The sequence below is a fragment of the Triticum dicoccoides genome, chromosome 3B, assembly GCF_002162155.2.
Source record: "Triticum dicoccoides isolate Atlit2015 ecotype Zavitan chromosome 3B, WEW_v2.0, whole genome shotgun sequence".
Lineage (NCBI taxonomy): Eukaryota > Viridiplantae > Streptophyta > Magnoliopsida > Poales > Poaceae > Triticum > Triticum dicoccoides.
Window position 1 is genome coordinate 4,272,084 of NC_041385.1, and position 25,720 is coordinate 4,297,803.

General features: G+C 45.9%; 1 protein-coding gene across 1 annotated transcript; it reads right to left on the reverse strand.

Moving 5' to 3' along the window:
• Positions 1-32: 32 nt before the first annotated feature.
• On the reverse strand, positions 33-2,167 carry LOC119274179 (peptidyl-prolyl cis-trans isomerase CYP26-2, chloroplastic-like). Its single transcript, XM_037554851.1, has 3 exons — positions 1,970-2,167; positions 434-1,329; positions 33-311 (listed from the first exon to the last, which is right to left on the reverse strand). The coding sequence occupies exons 1-3, from the start codon at positions 2,165-2,167 to the stop codon at positions 203-205; spliced, it is 1,203 nt and encodes a 400-aa protein (XP_037410748.1). The 3' UTR covers positions 33-202.
• Positions 2,168-25,720: the final 23,553 nt, after the last annotated feature.

Here is a 25,720-nt window from a genome sequence, read left to right on the forward strand (position 1 = left end):
GTTAACCTCCTTTTTGAAAGAAACAAAGAAGAAAACCATGGAGTAACCTGCCTTTTCAAACAACAAAACAACAAATCCACTGTCCTTGGACGCCTTTGCATGATCTAAGACTGGTTGCAATGTGGACGACAGGAAAGAATGAAAAGAGAAAGGAGGCCATGCATGAACCTCAAGTATATATATCTTGCTTATTCCACTACTACTACTGCTGCTCAAGGACTCCACAGTTGGTGACTAGGATCTTGGTGTAGGGGCGGTTGAACCCTCGCTCTGCGACCACCGCTCTCTTGTCCCCGATCAGCTTCGCCACCCTGCAAAATCACATTCATTCTCGATCGGATCGTAAAAAAGATGCAGTCTTCTTCTTGGACAGAAGAAGGTCGGTGAATTTTCTTGCGGCAAGAAAGAGCGAGAGCTCTAGCCTAGCACTTACTTGAAGTAGGCCGACCCGGTGTTGTCCTTGACGGTGGCCACAGCGGCGATCCTGCCGACGACGTCCATGCCGGCGACGACGCGGCCCACCACCAGCGCCGACGCGTCCAGCTCGGGGGAGTCCCTGGTGGCGATCACGAACTCGGTGCCGTTGGGCACCACGCCCACCTGCTCCTCCTCGATCTTCAGCCGCCCGCCCCGCGCCACCAGCTTCGGCTTCGGCGGCGGCAGGCTCGGGTCCCGCACCACGATCGACACCGCCCCCGCCGCGTTCATCGCGCCGCCGCCGCACCGCGCGCGCGCGGCCTCCATCTCGGCGGCCAGCCGGTCGGTCACCGCCGGGATGACCGGGTACGAGACCACGCCGGCGTGCTGCACGTACCCGGGCACCACCTTCACGAACTCCTTGCGCCGGTACCCGACGCCCGTGGCGAGCGACAGGAACCGGGCCGCGCCGGCCGGCGCCGCGTCGCCGAACAGGCCCACCGTGATGCGGCCGGCCGGCTCGCCGCCGATGGACACGTCCAGGAACGCCTTGGCCGTGATCGGCAGTTCGTCGATGCAGGCCGACGCTGCTGCTGCCGCTTCCTGCGCCCGGGCGGACGGGGAGACGGCGCCGAGGAGTGCCGGCGAGGCCGCGATGGCGACCGCGACCGCGGCGGCACGGCGGCCGAGCTTCGTGGGCGGTGGCGGGGGAGGATGGTGGAGCTGAGGCTGCGGCGCCGGCGGCAGCGTGGGCTTGGAGGTGTTGAGGATCCGATGCGACATTGCTGCTGCTGCTGCGGGATGGTGTGGACGCCCTTGCCGCGTCTGGATGAGGACCCAAATCCATTTCCTATCACAATTGTATGGTCTGCATTTGCATAGGCTGAATAAACCAGGCATATGGATACTCCACTAGTGTATGTATAGAAAAAGGGAACTTAACATTATCTTATAGCATCTCCAACAGGCGCCGAACGCGCCGCGCGCTAAAAACTGCTTTGGCGCGGCGCGCAGCGCTGGCTCCAGCAGCCGCGGTAAAAAGCAGCGTGCGCGCAGCTCCAGCAGGCGCAGTAAAAATGCGGCACGCGCGCTCATTCTACAATATTTTTTAAATTATATTGCATAGATAAAAAAACGATACAAAGGTATTTTACATCGATGCAACTAGATAGATAGTTCGAAAGCATAGATAGAAACTACTCCAAGTTGCTACCATCATCAACATCGTCGATGTCGTCCGAGGTTGAGAGCCATATGTCGTCCAACATTCATCGTTGGCCGTGAAGAACGGCCTCCCACCTGCTTGAACAATATCGCACTGCTCATTTGCCAATGCCTTCCGCTGACGCCGGTCAGCCCGCTCCGCGCGGCGCCTTGCCGTCCTCTCCACCCAGTAGGCACGCTCGTCGGTGACATCCTCCGGGTGGCGACTGCGCCATTCCGCCATGGCTCGCTCATCCTCCTCGGCGATGAGGAGGCGGCGCTGCCGCCGAGCGTGGTCGGCACGGTCCATGTCGGTGATGAGACGCGGCGGAGGGGCGACGCACTGCGCCTGCTCGCGCGTGAAGACGTCCGGGAAGTTCATCTGCGACCGGGAACTCTCCAAGCGCCACGCCGCCGCGTCGTACGCACTCCGGAACGACCCGAGGTCGAGCCGGACGTCGCCGGCCCTGATCTCGGCGGAGTACCAGCCGTTGGGGCGCTCGCGGACGCGGCGGTAGCCCGACGAACCCCGGCGGCGCGACGGCATGGTGGCGTGGTGGTGGCGTGGAAAGCGGCAAAGCGGCGAGGTGGCGAGGGGAGGGCGCGTGGCTGTGTTCTGTGCGCGTGGCGAGCGCGCGATTTTATAGGCGCCCGCGAAGCGGCACGCCAAATCTACCGCGCCGCGTGCTGCTTTCTCCCTCGCGCGCGCAAACACTTCCCGCTCGCGGTAAGTTCCCGCCACCGCTGGAGCGCGCAGAACCAGCTGGCGCGCGCTAAAACTAAACTTTACCGCGCAGGCGCGGTTCCACGCCTGTTGGAGATGCTCTTAGCCATGCAATAGTATTTTTCTAAGGGGTAGTGTTAGGCGCCGGCCCGCCAGCCCAAATTTCAGCTGGTCGGCCTCCAGTCGTCCGATTTAGCCATGTGGCGGCTATTAGATCTGATCATCTCTCTCCCCATGTCGTCTTCTTCCTTACTTTGCTCGTAGAAAAAAAAGGAAAGACCCACACGCCCACCACGCGCATGGCGCCGTCTCACGGCTCGCCGCTTCCAACCCTCAAGAGGTGGCGTTTGCCCCGCTGTTTGTAGACGGGCCCGACGAGCACCGGCGAAGTCCCCGCCCCCGCCACCAGGCTGCAGCATGGTTGCCAATGAATCCCATACTGCGGTCACCATAGATGCATCTCTGACGCCTGTTGGCTCCAGCGCGCGGTCACCATGGTTGCAACATCTCTCGTGTCGTTGTCTCATAGTCGCCACCATGGTCGACTAGCACTTTTGTGTTCCGATGAAAAAACGACCGAAGCAAAAACAACTCCGGTGGCCAGTTGAAGCAAAAAGAATAGCCAGTCCCAACCAAAAAAATACTGGTCCTGGCAAAAAAAACACAACAACAATCTCCAAAATAGTTTCAATATAGCAAAACGATCTAGCTGGTTCTAGCAAAATTTAGGGCTGCTTCTAGCAAAAAAACGTCATCGGCGATGGATGTAGCAATTACCGTCATGTTCGATTGTGACATCGTCGGAGATGGATGTAGCAATTACCGTCACCAGGCATAGCACCAATCCGACACGGTTGCAGCAATAAAGTCGTCACCGCCACATCGCTTGACTTGCTGTGGATGGATGTAGCAAATTGACGCCGCCGTAGTAGCAAAAGGCCAACACGGTTGCAGCAAAAAAACTCAACAACCAAACTCCAGTAGTCGGTTGAAGCAAAAAAACTGGTCATAGCATCCTCGTCAACTGACTGTAGCATCTCTCGCGAGGGGGGGAGGGGTTGAAGGTGATGTTGGCACATCCATGCCGACTGCTGCATCACCATGGGTGGACAGGTTGTCGAGGGGGTGCGTGGGAGATGACGGCCAGCTCACCGAAGGAGAAAATGGGCGGGAAAGGCGATCTCCCCCCGTGCTGACAGGAAGGTGATCTCGATCGGCCGACGACTCCAGGACGGCCGGCGGACGGGATCTGGCAGGGTGGCCCGTAGGATTCTAGGAACTGTGTGGATCCGGCCGGAGGTGCTTGGTGAGGTGGTGGTCGAAGGCCTCGGACGCCATGAATGGGGATTCGATGCTTTTCTCAAAAAATGATGAGGGGAAGAGGGATAGCGTGGGATCTAATGGCAACACATCACTGGATCGGAGCACGTCCTTCCGACCAGCCGAAGCTTCGGCCGGCACGCCGTTTTCAAACGTTTTCCTTGCTCTAATGGTTGAATAATCATACTGAATCTCTAACATTGTTTATTGGATCCATTCATAAATAAACAACAATTATTTAAAAAGGTAATTTCTCAGCAATCTCTCGGCTGAAAGACAGAAGAGTTCTTTAAAAAAAGTTTTTTTCATCTTCAAGCAATGTTGATGTCAATGAAGAAGAAGGCCAAGAAACTAATCCCAAGCAGGAGTTACTATAATTTGGTCCTTATTTGAGGTAATTATGTCACTTTCACTTTGCTATCTTTTTAGTCTTACTATCCTAATATGACAATTCCCAACAATTATTATTAGACATCTAAAACTGAGAATGTATGACTAAAAGTTTACTTTTAATATTTTGTAAATGAAGTTAGACAAATACAGGTTTATGTAGTGTTCAAACACAAATGTATACATATTTTTTAAGCGGTATAGCTAAGCTTTATTTATCATAGTCCACATGAAGTGGTATAAAAAAGGATCATAGGGATGGATGAACCATAGATATCACCCCAGATCAAGAGTGTTTGAAAACTTAGCTAACCTATCTACATCAGTGTTTGATGCCTGACCTTCAAAAGTAAATTTACAATTAATTAAACTAGCTCGCTGCTTAATCTCGCTAATGATACAACCATAAGTGCTACTAGTCCCTCTTTCAATGTCGTTCACCACCTGCTTTGAATCAGAGGCACTTATAACATTTTGAATCATCAAGTCTTCTTTCAGAGCCAAAGCTGCTTGGAATCACCTCGACTGTGGCTACGTCGATGATTCCTCGAACAACCAGAGAGGAGCTGCCCAAATATCGTCCATCATCATCTCGGCACACTGCGGATGCCGCTCCTCTCAACTTGGACTTTGCCACGCTTCCATCGACTTGGATTTTTGTGTAACTGGCGGTGTCCTGGACTAGGGGGTACTCAACGCGTCGTCTCCCGATCAGTTGGATTGGACCGAGGACCCCCATGGCCGTATACTCATGGGTCAGTCCGGACAGCTGCCGCATACAAGGAAGAATCAACAAGACTTGGCGATCAAGACAAGGACTCCTCCCCCACCGGCGTATTCGGCTAGGACTCTTGTTATCCTAGGCTTCTGGTGCATTATATAAACCGGGGCCGGGCTAGTTGATAGATATAGATACAACAACAATCATACCATAGGCTAGCTTTTAGGGTTTAGCCTCTACGATCTTGTGGTAGATCTATTCTTGTACTACCCATATCATCAATATTAATCAAGCAGGACGTAGGGTTTTACCTCCATCGAGAGGGCCCGAACCTGGGTAAAACATCGTGTCTCTTGCCTCCTGTTACCATTGATCCTAAGACGCACTGCTTGGGACCCCTACCCGAGATCCGCCGGTTTTGACGATCGTCATGTTCGGATGAAGGCCTTCATCAACACCAACTCCGATCTCTATCAAGATCATGGAGGAGTCATCCATGGAGCTCGGGGGCTCAACGTCAACATTGCCCTCAGGCGACCGTGCTGTTTTTCTGGATAACAAACTTGTATCCGCCGCCACCGCCTCCTCGAGTGTCGCCTAAACAATTACTTCGGTGGAATTATGCGGAATTAAGTCTACAACAACCCTGCAAAAATTTCGTCGAGTTCCGATGGAGGAATCTCCGGCAATCTCCGATATACCGGAGCCCTGTTGAATCTGGACGAGAATCCGGACGAGTTTAGGGCGTGGTATCCAGCATCTAACTCGGATGTCCTTTGGAGGATCCAACCGTTGATTTTCTTCGGAATTCCCTTATCTACCACCTGCCAAAAATTCAGCTCGATCCGATCGTCCAAACTTCGGGAAACTTCCGATTAGTGCATCACTTTTTGAATCTGTTTTCTGCGCGAAAATGAATCCGACCCGAGTTCGTCTTTTTTATGAACGGGATTTCGGACATCCTTTTTGAAGGAAGTTTTGTGTGGGGTATTGTGTTTTGTTCCTGAACACATCCCACTAACTTTAAGATCTTTTGAACATGATCTTCAATATCATGCTGGTGTCAAACCAGTCCGGCAATATTGCTTCACGGTTGCCGACCTGCGCTAGACACGTCGTCACTTTGTTGAGCCAAGCTCAACTTCTTCGGATCATCATCTTGGCAAGCTGAACAAGAGTCCGGCATCGCGAAGGATAAATCATCACCAACATCGCCGCCCCACGGATTACATGGAGCGGGCATACCGACATCGCCACACGGTCGCTTCATCAAGCCGGCATCGACCACGTCACGACCTGCGTCGGCAGGGCCGCACTATTGTTTCTTCAAGCTGGTGTCCATCACGCCGACCTACTTCGACATCTCGGCTGGACTGGGGGCTTCGCCATCTCTTCATCAACCTACTCCGGACACTTTGGCGTCACTAGCCGACCAGGCATGGGCGCGCGGATCGAGTCCCAATTTTGGGAATCACCTTCCTTTGGATTGCTACAACAAATAAACCAGGTGCTATTAATCCTAGTATTTCTTTTTGCTTGTTTGGGTTAAATTTTTCCGAAGGAATTATTACTCTGGTTAGTCCAGCATATGTACATAGGTCTATCAAATGGTGGCCGCATTATCGACGGTCGCATGATGGTTCGGTCAGTTTCCGTACACAGTTCGGCGAACGCCGCATCCGGAACTCGGACCGACCTGTGAATCCAGGCTTTACCACGCCTTTATTGCATTACGCCGACGACCTGCATCGACATCGACTTCGGCGTCAGGCCATATTTCTTTTACTACTCACTTTGCATAAATTATTTATTATGCAACATTTTTTTTAGTTCCTATTATTACTATTATCCCCGGTCTGCACTATTTTTTGTGCACAGGAAAATGATCCAGCCGGACTATATCCTTTGACGTCACCTCGGCTGGACGGGGGGCTTCGTCAACACTTCATTACCCCATGCCAGGGACTCCGGCATCACTCTGCCGTCCTGCATTGACCGTGCTATGTCACCACTTCAGAGTGCCGAGCTCCTTGCTCCGCCACCTCGGGACCGGCTTGGGGGATGGAACCTTGTCCCGCATCAAGCTCGGACCGCGTCGTCAATACCGAACACATTAACCAGCTAAGTTGCCTTCATGCTCAAAGTTTTAAATTTCTAACTTGTGTTCGGTTCGACCAAGAATTATACTTTTTTGTAAAAAAGTTGCTTGTAAAATTTTTCCTTGTCGAAACTTTGTTCGCACACACTTGACGCGCTACCCGCGCTCATTATACCTGGGGGCTTCTTTAACAGAAGCTTATTAATACGGGTTTTATGCCCAACACATGTGTCATACTTCCGCATGTACCTTTTATTCACCATTATATGCATCGATATGACTTAAGTTTTGGCCAAGCTGGATTGCCTGGCTCCTGTGCTTACCCCTACGTTCCCGATTGTTCGGCTAGGTGGTAAAGGGAGCACATCTGCGATTGTTACTGCCGGGTCAGCCGGATATGTACCTCAGACTGGGTGAAGCCGAAAGCTAGCGTTCTTAAGGGAATACTCCGTCGATGAACTAAAAGATGATTTCTTACCTATTTATTTACCTGCCCCCAGATGTTTTTCTGCTCTTTTCGCAGTCCGGACATGCACTTTAGGGCATGCCTCCCAGGGAAAGGAACCCCTAACGGAACTATTCTCCCTGGAAGATGTTTCTTACTAACCATGTAATATAACATAACTAGTTGGGCACTTGTCTGATAAAGCACTAATGACCCCTACGCCTGGTCTCCACGCATGCCCCGGTTTTATAACCGCGAGGGTATTCGGACACACTCCGGACTATTGGGTCCAGAGGTTGAAGCGAAAAGGTCCGCTACGACAAACGATCTACAATCCGGCTAGAAGGCATTCTACATGTCACCTTACATTTTATAGTCAACTTTTACCCAAGTCGCTTGGGGGCTCTTATGTTTATTTGAGCCGTTTCATACTAAGTGTTTTTCTTCTTAGTCGTTGCAAAGTTAAAGCACGGCAGAAGCACTTTTTTTTCTAAAGTCCAATTTTCGGATTGGCACCGAACACTTGATCTTGTTCGGACGTCATGTTTTTACTGACGTTTTTTGGTTTTCCAAGCTTTTGGCACTTTTAACTATTTGTGTGTTTTCAGCACAAGTCTCGCAGTGCAACGCCGGACACCTTTAGAGATTCGGCAAAAACATTCTCGGATGTTGCTATATATGCATCAGCTTCGAATTGTGTCTTCGGTCAATAGTTGGGTTGCCTGGCTCCCGCGCTTGCCTCCTACATTCCGCTTTGTTCAGCTAGGTGTGCAAAGGGAGAACCACTGCGATTGTGCTTCCAGCTCGCATGGTCAAGCACCTCAGTGGAGAAAGCCGAAAACTGACTGTCACAATAGGTGTAAACGGGTCAGCGATCCGATGACTATATTAAATGACGGGCCATTCATAACATTGGCCGAAGTGTTTCCGGCTTGACCTCGACTGTCGTCAAACACTACCGGGGGCTATTAACTGGCCTCCCAAACTAAATCCTCGATCTTTTGCTCTTACATTGGAGCTGAGGTTTCATGATCATGCTTAGCATGACAACCCAAAGAAAGGAACCGATAGCGGGACTATTTTCTTTGGAAGACATTTCTTCTGTTAAACAACAATATAACATATCTCTCTGCGTACCTTTGTTTAGAAAGCCGTATGACCAGATTGCCTTGTTTGTCGTAAATCTTTGCCCTCATAAAGGCTTTATAAAGTAGGACAAACACTCCTCGGCTACCGGCCGAGGAGGTTGAAGCCCATTGTCGGTCAACAAAGTTTTGTACAATGCGGATCCGAGCATTAATGACATAAAGTACTTGGATACATTGAGTCATTACACATAATTTGTGATTTTATTATGGATATTGATCCTTAATTCGGCCACCCGTGCCCGCATTAAGGCTCGGGGGCTACTGGGCTTCGGGCTTATTATTTACAAATATTAAAGGGGCACATTGATCCCCTGATCTGGTGTTGCCACCCGACCAGTGTCTCGGGGGCTACTGCATTGCTTGTTCTATGCAGAAAATATTAAGTGCAATACAGTTTCCAAGGAGATTTTGATCCTCAGGTTGGTCGGCCGCACCCAACCTGAGTCTCGAGGACTGAGCACACCGCTTTTTGTGTCCCGAAGTATTCTGCCGAGCTAGGACTTGATCCTCAGACCGATTTTGCAAATCAACCTGAGTCACAGCGGCTACGGGGATCAGCGGTCTTATGTCATCCTTCAGGTGCATCTCGGGTTTTAGACCGATACATACCTTGAGGGCTACTGGCTATATATCTCGTCAGAGAATAAATTACATCAATAAAAAACATTGACCAAAAATCAGCCCATGACCGAGGTGCTTAACCACCTCGGAAGCAGTTCGACATATAGCTCGGATGCAAGTGGCTGGCTCCTTAGACGGCATTTCCGGCATTAAGCTCGATTAAACTCCTTCAAACTTCTTTGAACCAAGGTGATTTATGACACCTCGGATAAAGTCCGGCGTTGGAGTTCGGATACATAGTCCGGCGTTGGAGCTCGGATACAGTCCGGCGTTGGAGCTCGGATACATAGTCCGGCGTTAGAGCTGGGAAGCAGTCCAGCATTGGTGCTTGGCTGCAAAAGATACCTCGAATGCAGTCCGGCGTTGGAGCTCAGACGCAAGAGGACGTTGCCACCCGGGAACAACTTCAAACCCGAGGCATGGCATAAAAATAACAAGGCATTGATAAAGGCCGTAAACTTAAAGGGGCTCCTCGGATACCCAACACGTAAACTCGTCGAATGCATTTCGGCGATCCTCAAGATAGAAGATGAGAAGATTTGTTGAACCAGTTTTCAAGACCGGCAACCGAAGATGAAGAACAGTTCAGAAGAATCGAGGAGCGTCCCTAACTTGAAGACCGGTTCAGGGGGCTACTGACGGTGTCCTGGACTAGGGGGTACTCAACGCGTCGTCTCCCGATCAGTTGGATTGGGCCGAGGACCCCCATGGCCGTATACTCATGGGCCAGTCCGGACAGCTGCCGCATACAAGGAAGAATCAACAAGACTTGGCGATCAAGACAAGGACTCCTCCCCCACCGGCGTATTCGGCTAGGACTCTTATTATCCTAGGCCTCTGGTGCATTATATAAACCGGGACCGGGCTAGTCGATAGATATAGATACAACAACAATCATACCATAGGCTAGCTTTTAGGGTTTAGCCTCTACGATCTCGTGGTAGATCTACTCTTGTACTACCCATATCATCAATATTAATCAAGCAGGACGTAGGGTTTTACCTCCATCGAGAGGGCCCGAACCTGGTTAAAACATCGTGTCCCTTGCCTCCTGTTACCATTGATCCTAAGACGTACTGCTTGGCACCCCCTACCCGAGATCCGCCGGTTTTGACACCGACAGTAACCCCAGGGTGGCGCCCTAGGCCTCGCCGCTGTTCTTCTGATCTCAGCCGGTGCCCTTGTCTCCTTCTCTGTTGTTATCTCCAGTTCTGATATGAACCTTTTAATGAAATCGTGAGTAGTCAAAGGACTTTGAAAAACCTCTTCGTGTATCACATTCCTCCACGGCCACTATATGGCCCATAAGGTGGCAGACAACTTAACAAATGCCTCATGTGATAACGAATCAATCATCGCGAACAGCCATTGCTTGGCACTTGGTTCGGTTGTCTCACATACATGCTCCGCCAACTCCCCATCAACAAGTGCCCATGCGCACCTCGCCGTGTTGCACTCGAGCAACGAGTGTCTTCAGGAGTCAACCGCGCCACAAAGAGCACAAGTACTAGTGCTGGACGTTTTCCTATGAGCCCGTACATCCTCGGTTGGCAAAGAGTGCCTTGCTAGTCTCCATAGAAACATACATATTTTACCTGGTACGGGTGTTTTCCACAATAGTTTCCACAAATATATACATATAGTATTAGAGGCCCATGTCATCGAGTTTGCCCAGGGGTCCTCCGAAAAACATAGAGCCGGCTCTACACGCACATTGGCCGCCAGCGAAAGATATTGTCATCGTTCCGGCAAGTTAAGCACCGTAGTTTCAATTCAGAAGCTCATATTCTAGCTAAGGCAGCATCATCTATGGGTACCGACACTAATTCTTATATCATGGGACGGAGCGAGTATTAATGAATACGCCTTTTATCCAAAAAATAATATATTAATGAATAAAGACAGCCCTTTACCCCTAAAACACTAATCTAATTCGCTTGCCCATGCGGGGTTAGAAATCCATCTGGCTCCCATGAATGTTTAGAGTCCGAGATTGGACCGCTCAGAAGTGTGGATGCCACCTGAGAGGGGCTTCTAGGATTCACGTTTGTAATGGCTCCAAAATAGAGTAATTCATAATTGCATCAATGACCAAAACAATGTTGATAGACGGCGGACTATCCATTTATTGATAGAAAGATACACAGATGAGCCCAAACTGGTTTATAACCCATCACTTGTGGACAAGGAGGCCGATGAGTTCACCAGCGACACCACATCGCTCCTTCATATCGCAATCTACTTCGGCGTGGAAATCCATTTTGATCCGCTTCAACGCGTTATCGCACACATAACCGGCACCCTTAGCACGCATCACGATCTTTGACGCGCCGGCATAGTCCCCGCCATCGAAGCTTTGTTTCGCACTGTGCTTGAGGTCATCTACCGCATCTAAAATTCTAAATAGGCCCGGAGGCAGACGGATAGCGCGTCTCCCACGGGTGTACCCTGGTTGAATCTGGCCCCGACTCTGATGTTACCGGCTTGAAAGTTAGCGAAAGCGGTGGCTATCCCCAGTGCGATGCTGGCGAGGTCATGCACGGTGGAGGCCTTGACGCTATCTTGGTCGAGTCTTAGCACGCGCTTACACAATGCGGCGTTCTTGGTCTTCTTGCATGTGCGGGAGATGAAGACCGCGTTAGCGTGGGCTGCGGGGAGGCCACATGACAGGATGACAAGCATGACGAAAACCGTGGCTGTGGATGTTGTGGCAGTGCCCGCCATTGCAGTTTGCGCTTTGCACCTAGTGGTGGTGTTGTGTTGGTGCGTACAAGGCTACTCTTTCTTCTCTCTCTCTCTCTCTCTCTCTCTCTCTCTCTCTATATATATATATATATATATATATATATATATATATATATATATAGGACGTCGCGCATGAGAAAATCCTTATGATATTTTCGGCCTTAATGATGGCGTATTTATTATTTTTGCAACATGAAATGAATAGCAAATCAAATAAACAATACTTAGTGAGTTAAGGCGGAGATAGATTTGGTTATTAAATGTACAATATATAAAATTAGTAAAGTATATTAAATGTATAATATTTTCTTTATGAGTAGTACCAGCAAATCAAATAGTTTTAGTTATTAAATGTATACAATATATAAAATTAATAATTGGATGTAATCATTGCTTTTGATGAGTTTAGGATTGGAAAATTAATATATTTTCTTTATGAGAAGAGAAAATGTACACCTTGATACAAAGATGTACCAAATCCAGTAATTAATGTACAACCAAAAAATATATGATAAATGTATCAACACTAATTATGGTAAATCAAATGGTAATAAAAAAAGGTTATCAATGGAGTAGCCAATCATAAAGACTGGAACAAACCGTCTTGAGGGTAGCAAGAGATAACTCGGGAAAAATGCATATAATATTTTTTGGAAAAAAACATTCGACCTATTCATCATCTGTCATGGCGGTATAATAAAAAATCAGAAGTCATGGAGACCACCTAGCAACGACTATAAGAACTGGAGTAAGCCAAAGGTGTGTCGCCGTCATCACCCCTCCCCATCGGAGCTGGGGAAACCTTGTTGTAATAGACAGACCAGAAGCCGTTGGGTTAAGGCTCCAAAGAACAAGCAGCAGAATAGCGACCATCGCCGAAAAAGAGAAACTTAGGTCGAAAGGGACCAATCTGACACGACATGAACGAAGACTATATCCAAACAGATCCATCGAAGACGAACACCGACCGAATGCCAGGATATCTGTCGAAGTCACACCTCCAGCCGCCCTCCAACGACGCTCGATGCACCACCGAGATAGGGGTTGGGCGGGAAGGACCTAATTCCATCATCAAGGAGTCACGACATTGCCTCCCAGAGTAGGACACAAAACCCTAACCGAACTAAAAATGAGCATGTCCCGCGAGTGTGTGATTCTAAATCAAAGAATTTGTAGTGATATCCATTGTTGAAACATAGTTTCATATATTACTTTCTTACTTCGGCGAACTGTTCAAATTTAAAGCAAGCATGTTTTAATCTTTGATATATAATTACACATAAAGAATGAGATTGACATTTGTTTGTTCAGAAGTTTTGTTTGAAAATTGTATTAAAGAACGTTCACAGTTACTACCATTGTTGGTACTAGTAGATTCAAATGAATGTAAGATGTAATTACAGTTTACTAACAGAGGAAAGAATAATATGAGTATGCAAATATTGATACGTTACAATATCTGGAACAAAAAGTAGGAATGAAGTATAATAATTATGAAATCAACATCTCCGTTGTAAATAGTTCACAATAGTGAGGACAGGTCCTGACATAACGACAAAGAGTTACAAAAATATTTACAAAGTACTTTATCCCAACAAATCCATAGAACACAATGAGGTAACTCAAGTGTAGTCCAAAAGATAACTCATATAAAGGCCAAATGCTTTCAAGAAAGATGAAAACACCTACACAACCATGGTGCATCAAGAACATGTAACGCCCAAGAGCATATGACTTCATAACATACACACACAAACATATGTCGGTGAACAAGATGAACATCACAACAAATACAACTAAACATGAATAAAAGGGGTTACATACGAGTGACCAATATGGCAAACATACGCAAATAACATAATTTATCACCATCCAGAGGTCGGCACGACCCAACATTACATCATTCATGTAGCGGAAGAAAACACGGGTCCGAATACGGACAAGAAGCAAATATGTCTAAGATACGAGATAAATAAGCAAGTCCACCCTGCTATCCCAGGCTACCAACCGGGATCCCATGTCTAATGATCGTCATGGTCATAACCGAGAGTCATGTAGTACCGGTTGCACTCTGCATTGTAGTGGGATTTATAACAAAGTACGCCACTAAAAATGCCTCATCGGTACCTGCATCTAGTGTTGTTGTAGCAAGGGTGAGTCTTATGGGTTGGACTAGAACATAAAGGCAGGTGTTCCTGCGCCCGTCTATCTTGTCGAAATTATGATAGAAATATTTGAGAAAAAACTTAAGAGTACATGAATGTGAAATCCGACTTACAATGCCTCAAAACATATGGGATATGTTCAAAGTTCTATGATTGTTTAAAGTCTTGGGTATACTAGTAAGCTTGCACGTGCAACACATGTCTAAAAAATAATACTTTTTGAAAACATATATAATTTAAATGGATACACAATGTTGGTGATATCCAATGTTGAGGATATCGCTTATCGTTAGTGTCTGGTCAGCTAGGGACTAGAAATTAATCAAAAATTGGTCAATTAATAGATTTTATTGGTCATTGGTTCCATGCCATCTATTTGACCCTATGAGTGTATCTGCAGCATGTCGCCAGATCCATCGTTGTGTTCTTTGAGCTCCTTCCTAGACTGCATCCACGATATAATGTGGCACCCCTATAAAAAGGGCATCAGAACCCCTCCAAACTTCATCATCCATCCCCTCTACCCCCTAGTCTATGAAGCCAATTGCTTTCCCTCTTGTCTTCTTCTGCATATTTGGTAAAAAGGCTTCATCAGGACATCTCTGGTAATTCTGGTGTGAGAGAGCTCTCTAACCAATTCTCTGCTTCTTGATTGCCTCCCCCCACCCTCTCAAAAATTATGTATGCACCAATTTTAAAGTTATTGTGGTCGATGGCAAGCACCGCTCACGCTGCCGTTGATCGCCTCTGAACCTCATCACCGCACCACTCTCAGATGTGTCATCGCCAAGCCCCACCAAAGTATTTCGCGGGAAGGGCTGTCTGGACCATCATATTTTTTGTTGAAACTAACATGAGTAATATAAGCACATATGTAGTCATGATAAAAACAAAGATAAAAGAAATGCACCATTAGATCGGTGCATCTGTAACATATTTCGTTCTTTTCGTTGGACCATGCCAGCCAATTATGTGTGGCCAATTAATCTCATATCCCAACGTATTAGTTTGGTATCTTGTTTCTAGAATCTTTGGTATTTATCTCACTTGGCCCGCCACGTTCTGACCACGCCCCCACCACATTCTAATTCGAGGTCCACCACACTTGTAACGAACCTTTTCTCTTTCTTTCATTTCTGTAATGCATACCAAGAAATTGAAAATACAAAACAATAGTTTAATAATTTCAAACTAGGAATTTCATTCATTTCAAACTAATGATTTCAAAAATTCAAGAATACTAATTTTAATTATTTGAATACACCAATACAATTTTCCCAAATAGTGATTTCACTAAAATATTTTTAACTAGTATATACATTTCAATAAATAAAAATTATAGGATCTTCAATAATAAGAATGAAATTTAAAATTCACAAACATGAACTTTAGTAAAAATATATTCTGAAACAAATTTAAATTCACAACCTATTTGAATAATTTCATATTTCCAATCCCAGCAAAGTTTTTAAATTCTTATTCATAATACTCCAAATTCGCAACCTATTTAAATTATTGTAATCTCTCTATAATTATGATTTTTAATACACATTTAAATTTCACTTATTTAAAGTATTACAGAGATCGCATATTTTAGTTATCGCAATGGTATTCAAATTTCAGTGATTCCAATTTCCAATTTTAGCAACAATTTCAATATGTTCGATTTTCAATTTTAGTAACAACTTCAATAATTTAAATTTAAGTACGGATTTAAATTTGACATATTTGAACATTTTGCATATCACATATTTCAAGTATTCCAAATTAGGGATATAAAAAATTAGAAAATATTTTACTATTTAAACAATCAGTGATTCAATTTTTGAATGAAAACATTTAACTATCCAGTTCATTTACACGACATTTCACTGTTTCAATTACTTGATATATTTCATTAGTTTTAAGAGATTCCACTACTTAAAAAATGAGTTCATCTCAACATTAATAACATTTGCTTTCACACATTATAGCTCATATATAATAAAATAAAATAAAATTCAATAATATATGTCAAAATTTTTATTCTTCGTCTCCAATCAAAGGCTCCACCATGACAGTTTTGGTGCCACCAACCAATTCCCTACCACGAGTGCCTCCTTCCCACTAATATTATGTTCGTGCCAATCTTAGGTTTACCAGACGTACCCCAAAGACTGACGGCAACCTTCTGACCTTGTGCGTGCCATCAACAAGCCCCATCAGATTATTTTGAGGGCAGCATGTTCATCCATGAATCAACATGTTTTTTTAAACAACGAGAGTAATATACCAACATAGGGAAATTGCATTACCAAAATGCCTAACCAAACATCTGCTCGTATCCCAAATTGGACCATTACATAGAACGGTCCCAAAACACACAAAGAAGATAAATGGGAATGCACATGGACCGATGCGTTAAAACACATTTCTTCCTGCGCTAACTGAGCCTCTAGTACCGCAAAGTCTTTTTTGTGCAGTTACGGTAGCTACTGATAACGATCCAACCATTCATATGTTGCTTTAAGATCCGGTTGATAGACAACTATTATTTCTCCTTTTGGCCTATACAAAATGAATACCATGTCTAATACAACTATGGGCCCCATCATTGTTCTTACATGGATGTGACAACCCTCTCTCTCTCCCCTCTATCACACGTGCATGGGTCTACTCTTCTCTCTCCTGTGCAAACAAATCCATGGACTTTATTTCATCTTAGCTAATTAAAAACATTTATATCTTTTAGAGCATAAACTCGTTTTTGAAATAATTTATATATTTGAACTCCTGACGCCAAGACTTTTAGAGCTAAAGCAATATTGGATACATTTTAAACACGTTTAAAATGAAATGTTTCACATTTCCTATGTGGATCAAACCTATTTCACATGAAAAATGTACTTTTTGTGAAACAAGATAGTGGAAAGTGAAATATATTTTATGATAAGGAAAAAATATATGATACGGGATGTCAACCTGTGAAAACTGATTATTTGAAAATGTGAAACACTTTATTTCAAAAGAGTGAAACTGGTTATTTGAGAAATGTGCAATTGAAATAGATGTTATTTTGTGAAACAAGTCACTGAAAAGTGAAACGCGTGTTTTTAACTGTGAATAGTAACCACAGAAAATGAAATTTTAATGTGTCTTATGAAATTGATTATTTGGAAATGTCTAACAGTTTATTTCAAAAGAGTGAAATATGTTATATTTTCAAATTGCCAGTCTCACAATCGTACATTACAATTTCACACTTTTGAAACACTATTTCTCATTTTCAAATAACCAGTTTCACAATCATACATTAAAATTTGTCTTTCTGTAGTTATTACTTCACAATTCTATAATATGTTACTGGCTTGTTTCACAAATATCACATCTATTTCAATTGCACTTTTGTAAAATGACATATCTCACACTTTTGAAATAGACTTCACATTTCCAAAAAATCAGTTTCAAATAATACATTACAAATTCACTCTCTCTAGTTATTTTTCACAATTATGAAATATGTTACTAGCTTGTTTCAGAAAAACCACATCAATTTCAACTACACATTTGTGAAATGACATATTCACAATTTTGGAATAACATGTTACACATTTCCAAATAATCAATTTCACAAGTTATCATTTTTGTTTCATATTTGGCTTGGAATATGGTTCTAGTGAAATAGCTTTGGTTCCACGTATTTCCATTGAAAAAGGTTTATTTCACATTTTTCAAGTGAAATTTGTTTGCTTCACATATGAAATGTGAAACATTAAAATTTAAGTGTGTTTAAAATGTATTCAATACCGGTCTAGTTCTAAAGGTTTTTGCGTCCGGAATTCAAATATATAAATTACTTACATGTATACATTTTGCACTCACCCAACATCCACAAATACACATAAATAAAAACGACTAACAAAGAAAAGCAAAAAATGCAGACAAACAGGAAGTGAGGAAGCACTCTAGTACGCCTATAAACAGGCAACACGAAATGGGCTTCAGCCCAATAAGAAATCGTCTGACTCAAAACAGTGGTCGGTCCAAAATCTAGGCCCAAAACATGACATAGCAGAAAATAAAAATAAGGAGCACGAATCTTGAAGCAGAAATCAACATGCCAAAAAACCGACTGACTCAAGTTGAATTTTCAGGCAACTTAAGTGCAGCTAAATTAGAAAACTACTGGTGCCTCACTTAACAGTAGCAACCCCTGTGCAACCTCTAGCTCTCGCGTCCTCTCGTCGGCCTCCATGACCGATACGGCGTCCTCGTTGGGAGCATGGACGGCGTCCTCCTCGTGTGCACCAGCGAGGACAGGCAGCACCACGTTGGGCATCGCCGGTTCCATGACGGGCACGACATCCGCATGGGCATGAATGGCGTCCTCATGCACGCCGGCAAAAAAATATATTCGTGATTTGCTTGAACATTCAAATTTATGTTCAGTTTCTATATATGTGCTAATATGTGGCTGCAATTTATACTAGAATTGCAAAGTTTAGAAAAAAATTACTCTATTAAAATAGCAGATCGGCTAGGTCCGGCCAAAACTTAGTGGAATAAATATACTCCACTAAAGGTTTACTCGGCCGGATCCTCCACTATTTATTGGGGATCGGTTAGAAATGCCCTTAAGAGGCATTTCCTAAGAACCAGAGCATTCCTGATATAACAAATCTTCCAGACAAGGTCACGAATGGTTGCAGCAATGTTGGGAGCTATGGTGGTACATTGATCTTCCATATGTGCTTGATGTCGTTGCAATTTGGCCTGATGCCAATGGCACACCATACAACCTTTTGTTTCGGGTGTCGAATGTGTCTATACATAATTCATCATATTCTTCTTCTTCTTTTGCGGGATAAAGGAAGAATTAATTAACTCAATGAGGCTTCTCGGCCTCTGAAAGATTTAAAATGCAGTCTAATCCCGATCGCAACCAAACTGCTGTGCGCGGGGTACTACATCCATACATGGCGAGCGCGTGACTGACATTATTTTGTGATCTACTAATATGAAAAGGAAATATCCCTTGATTCAACAGCTACTATTCCACGTATCTCCTCGACTAGCGCTCGGACTTGTGAGTGATTCGCCGACTGTGCTGACAGCATCGAGACCGCTTCAATACTATCCAACTCCACCAAGATGGGCATGTTTGTATGGTGCAAGGCCAGCTGCAGTTCCTCCCTGCATGCTTCCAACTCCGCTTGGAGGCTATTATCACATGTAAACAACTGCCTGCATGCTGTGAAGATGAGCTCACCTTTTTCATTTCTCAGGACCATACCACCACCTGCTGCGCATGTGGCCTGGACAAAACTTTCGTAGGTGTTGAGCTTAATTTGTCCAGCCGGGTGGAGGGGGTACCCACCGAAGCGTTGGCTCCTTCTCACCACTTGCATGTATAGGCCGACCAACTTCATGCACAATCATTTTACCTTTCACCAAGTCTGCATGTGCGAATTGGTGGATGCACAACAAAGAGGTGATGTACCTTTGAAGAAAACGCCCGGATGCTTCTACGACGGAGGAGCCTTGTCGTGGGTAATTTCATTGCGGATGTACCACGCCCGCCACATGATCATGAGGACGACCATACATGTCGTCTCCGACAGAGGATTTAGATGCTTCGAAACAAATGGTTTGATGACATCATGACTCAATCCATCTTTCACATTCAACTACGCGTCCCCTCAAGCCAAGTCGCAAACACCCTCCTCTCTCTCTCCCTCTCTCAAAATTTCGTTTCCCGCCCAAAGTTTCGTCTCCCGCTAGAAATATCATCTCGCACCCAAAATTTGAATGAATTTTAAAATTCACAAACATAAACTTATAATAAAATATATTCTGAAACAATTTCAAATTCACAACCTATTTGAATAATTTCATATTTCAAATTTCAGCAAATTTTTCAAGTCTTATTCAAAATAGTTCAAATTCACAACCTATTTATATTATTGTAATCTCTCAATATTATGATTTATAATACACATTTAAATTTCACTTATTTAAAGTATTACAAAGATTGCACATTTTAGTTATTGCAATGGTATTAAAATTTCAGTAATTCCAGTTTTCAATTTCAGTAGCAACTTCAATATGTTCGATTTTCAATTTCAGTAACAACTTCAATAATTTGAATTTAAGTACGCATTTAAATTTGACCTATTTGAACATTTTGTATATCACAGATTACAAGTATTCTAAATTAGTGATATAAAAAAATAGAAAACATTTTACTATTTAAGAAAGCAGTGATTTCAATTTTTGAAACAACATTTAACTATCCAATTCATTTACACAACATCACTATTTCAATTAGTTGATATATTTCATTTGTTTAAGTAAGTGATTCCACTACTTAAAAATGAGTTCATCTCAATGTTAATAACATTTGCTTTCACGCATTATTGTTCATATATAAAAAAAATCAACAACACATGTCAAAAGGTCACCAATTTCACACATATATTTCAGTTTCAACAAAATATTTCAGAATAGATAAGCTTCACTTGGCTTCATATTCCTTTTTTTTGGACTATTTTGCAAAACAATTACTCATATTCCGAATACTTATATCTCGTATATATATTCCTCAAATTGATTTCACAAATCTTAAAAATTACTCATACTTTAGAAATTATAATGCAACACAACAATCCAAAAAAATGTGATTAATCTCACATGAATATTTTACAACAAAAATTATATTCAGAACTCAGTTTCAAAATTAATGGAAAATAAAATCAATTTCAGAACACAAATATTGCACTCATATTTTGATCCACAGTTGTCCGAAAATTTATGACAAAACTTTCATGCATGTACGATACATGCCCTTGAAACCTCGCTACTCATCCCCTCTACCTCATAATCAACGACGCCGGCCCCCTCCCCCCCCCTATAATCCCTTATTCTTTGACTCCAATCAGAGGCTCCACCATGACATTTTTGGTGGCACCGACCAATTCCCTAGTATGAGTGCCTCCTTCCCCACTAACATTATGTTCGTGCCAAATCTTAGGTTTACCGGACATACCCCAAATGACTAACGGCAACCTTCGGACCTCGTGCGTGCCATCGACATGCCCCACCGGATTATTTTGAGGGCGGCATGTCCATAGATGAATCACCATGTTTTTTTTAAAACAGCAAGAGTAATATACCAACATATGGAAATTGCATTCCAAAAACGCTTAACCAAATGTCTGCTCGTATCCCAAATTCGACCCTTGTATAGAATGGTCCCAAAACACACAAAGAAGATAAATGAGAATGCACCATTGGATCGATGCGTTAAAACGCATTTCTTCCTACACATTGACAAATGTTCAAGTGAAATAGATGTTTTTTTGTGAAACAAGGCATTGAAAAGTGAAAGTGTTTTTAATTGTGAAATAGTAACTTGTGTTTTTAATTGTGAACAGTAACCACAGAAAATGAAATTGTAATGTATACTTATGAAATTGATTATTTGGAAATCTGTAATAGTTTATTTCAAAAGAGTGAAATATGTTATATTTTCAAATAGTCGGCCTCACAATCGTATATTACAATTTCACACTATTGAAACACTATTTCTGATTTTCAAATAATCAGATTCACAATCGTACATTGAAATTTCACTTTGTGTAGTTGTTACTTCACAATTCTAAAATATGTTGCTTGCTTGTTTCACAAATATCACGTCCATTTCAATAGCACGTTAAACCGGCATATCTCACACTTTTGAAATAGACTATTTCACATTTCCAAAAAAAATAGTTTCAAAATCATACATTACAAATTCACTCTATATAGTTATTTTCACAATTCTAAAATATGTTACTGGCTTGTTTCACAAAAATCACATCAATTTCAACTACACATTTGTGAAATGACATACTTCACAATTTTGGAATAAAATGTTACACATTTCCAAATAAGCAGTTTCACAAGTTATTATTTCTTTAAAAATTTAAGCGTGTTTGAAATGTATCCAGGATCGGTCTAGTTCTAAAGGTTTTTGCGCCGGGAGTTCAAATATATAAATTACTTACATGTGCACATTTTGCACTCACCCAACATCCACAAATACACATTAATAAAAACGACTAGAAAAGAAAAGCAAAAAATGCAGGCCTATAAACAGGCAACACGAAATGGGTTTCAGCCCAATATGAAATCGACTTACTCAAAACAGTGGCGGGTTGAAAATCTAGGCCCAAAACATGAGTCAAAAAGAAAAGCAGAAAAAAGAAAGAGCACGAATCTTGAAGCAGAAATCAACAGCTTAAAAAACCGACTGAATCAAACTGAATTTCCAGGCAACTTATACGTAGAGCTAAATTAGAAAACTACTGGTGCCTTACTTAACAGTAGCAACCCCTCTGCAGCCTCTAGTAGTCGCGTCCTCTCGTCCGCGTCCATGACCGGCACGGCGTCCTCGTTGGGGGCATGGACGGCGTCCTCCTCGTGTGCACCGGCGACGGCGAGGACAGGCAGCACCACGGCCGGCACATGGACGGCCATCGCGTGCGCGCCCACGTTGGGCATCGCCGGTTCCATGACGGGCACGGCGTCCGCATGGACATGAACGGCGTCCTCATGCGCGCCCGCGCCGTCGTCCTCGACGACCACGTCCGGCACATGGACGGCCATCTCGTGCGCACCCACGTCGGGCATCGCCGGTTCTATGACGGGCACGGCGTCCGCGTGGGCATGAACGGCGGCGTCCTCATGCGCGCCCGCGCCGTCCTCGACGACCACGTCCGGCACATCCACGGCCATCTGGTGCGCAGCCGCAGCCTCACCCACGTTGGGCATTGCCGCCGGTTCCATGGCATCTTCCTCCTCAGAACTACGCGGCTCAGGCTCATCCGCGGCAAGCTCGGCCTCGGCGCCGTCGGCCTCGAGGTAGTGCAGCAGGACCAGCCCGAGCTTGCCGTCCGCGTGGTCGGTGCACCCCTGCGTCAGCTTGGGCGACCGGAACGCCCACAGCTCGATGCGGGCAGGGCGCACCTTGTGCTCCCCGCCGTCGGGTTCGCGCGACGGAGAGCTGCTCTGCCCCTCGCTGCCTGCCGCTTCCGGCGACGGCGCCTTGCCCTTCCGCCTCTTCTTCTTGCCCTCCGTGCCCGCCCCCACGGCGAGCGGCGAGCCGCCCTGTCCGCCGTCGCTGCCTTCTGCTGCCTCCGGCGACCGCTTCCGCTTGTCCCTCCTGACGAGCAGGCCGTTGTTCTCCAGGAAGCGCGCGTAGTCCTTGATGATCCGGTAGGCGCTGTTGCACATGAGGTGCCTGCACTTGAGCTGGTACATCTCGCCGTCGCGGTCGTACGCCTGCACGCCCAGACCGGGCTTCTCCTTCTCCTTGTCCATATCCCCCTCCGTCGTCGTCGTCTTCTTCTTCTTCATCATCACCCCCTCCGCTTCCTGCTTCTGTTCCTCCTGGTGCACGATGAGCAACTCCTTGGCCGTAAAAATCTTGCGGAAATTCGCCGCCGCGCGATGCTCGTCACCGTCGCCACCGCCGCCCTTGTTCTTCCTCTTCTTGCTGCTCCTGTCGTCACCGCCATTGCTGCCGCCGTTGTCCTTGCACGATATCAGCAGGCGGTTCTGGTCCTTGCCCCTGTCCGATACGGTCATCTCCTTCTCGTAGACGCACACGGGGCCGGCGCCAGCGACGACGCCGAGGCCTTCGAGCACGTCGCGGAGCCTTTGGCTCACGGCGCCGTAGTCGAACGGGGCGTCCTTCCATGCCGGGAGCGGCGGCGACGTGCTCGCGTTCGCGTGGGCGCGGATGGCGTCGCCCATGAGCTTCTTCTCGACGGGCGGCGGCGGCGGCGGCAGGCTCTGGTCCACGGCCGGCATCTTCCCCTTGCGCTTCCGTTCTTCCTCGTCGTATCCAGGTCGCGGCACCGCCTCGTTCTCGCGCTGGCCCGCGGGCGGCACCGAGCCGGAAGACGATCCACCACCGGCGCCCTCCTGCGGCATGGCGCCGTCCATCCTCCTCCTGCGAGGCACGACGCCGTCCAACATGGCGAGAAGCGAACGGTGGATCGGAGGAAGGCTTGCGGCGGCGGCGGCACATATAGAGCGCGTACGGGACGGGAGCTCGGTGGGAGAAGGACACGTTGGTAGTACGTGTTGGATGCGGACTCCAACTAGTACCCAATCAGGAATCAGGAAACTTGAAACTGCCGAAAAGGATTACGTGATGAAGACCGTACGTATGGAGTCCTCCATCCGTGCGGACCCGAAGCCATCCGCCATGGCCGAGCGAGCGCCGCGTCGACGGGCAGAGTGACGGCGGCGCCACTCTCCTCCATCCTCCCGGTCCATGGCTGCGATGCGGCCTCCTCGCCGTCACCGTCGCCTTCACCATCGTCCCCGACTTGTCGATGGGGAAGGTTGCGGAGCGCGCACGGAGCTGGCGCGCGCGTTGGGCGAGATGGGCATCCTTGTGCAGGGCCAAGAGCTGGCCACCATGATCGCACGTACGTACCGCTGTATGATTTTTTTCCCATGGAAGGGTGGATGTACGGCTGCATGTGATCGACAAGCAATTTTACAGTTCCTATTGCATCATCGACTTTGATTGGTATGATGCATAAAATTGCAGCGGTTATCACATTGTTTGATTCGTGCATCTTTTTCTGTATGTGTGAATATCTTTTTTTTTTCGAGAATACGCCTAGGCGTACCATTTTTTTATAGAAGGCAGAAGATCAAGTACAAAAGACTACAACTTGGTTGGTCTGCATCAACGACATCTGGAAGACGGAACATGTGCTGGGTTCGTGGTTCGTGGATGGCAGGTATGGTTTCCTTCCGCGACGTCTTAGTCGCGGTGGGGTGCCAGATCTGGAGTTCGATGGCGTGTCCGGGGTGTTGCCCCGGTCTGATTCGTTCAACGGTAAGGGCTTCACTTTTGGTGAGCCACCTTGGAGGTCCTCAAAGCTGCATACCAGCGATGGAGCCGCGTCGAGCTCGGGTGAGGAGGTGATCCATTATTCTTTTCTTCGGTGGCTGCTGTCGTGGTGCCGGAGGCAGGTGATGGGCGTTGGTGTCAAGCTCAGAGATGTTCTGCTATCTTTTCAATTTTGTCATGTCGGTCCTTACGTGACTTGTACTTTAATCTTTATGATATGAATGAGACACGTATTACCATGCAAAAAAAAGACTACAACTTTGCTGCGGACAACAAGTGCAGTTGAAACTCCACACTCACGCACAGTACCGAACACCACCAAGAACAACAACTACAAACGAACTTACCTTGTCGACGCACTAACCATCCGTGAATGCCTAAGAGGAGATGGCCAATGGATAGCGGGACTCAGTCGGACCCGGGAAAGCCACCATCTTGATACTCCGGCAGTTGCGTACATAGCGCGCGAGAAGAATTGCTCGAACCAGCGGCCAGCACTGGAGAACCACGACACAAGCCTTGAAACCCAGTCTCCAAACATGATGCTCCCCACTGAGTAACGCCGCCGAGACACCGCCATCGCTAGTCCAATAATGAACCAAGACTTTCGCACGGAGACAATCCTAGCGAGGGGGAAGATGCCGGCATACAACCGCGACGCCTCCACGGAGGGAAACAACAACCATAGGCGCCGCTGTCACAAGCACCGGCCAAGGTTGTGCAGGATTTTCATCCATACCGTCGCGCACCTCCCGCCCAACCCAAAGGAATACGGCCAAGCACTTTGTGAAGGGATGCACCGCCGCCGTCGCAGCACCTCCCGCCCAACCCA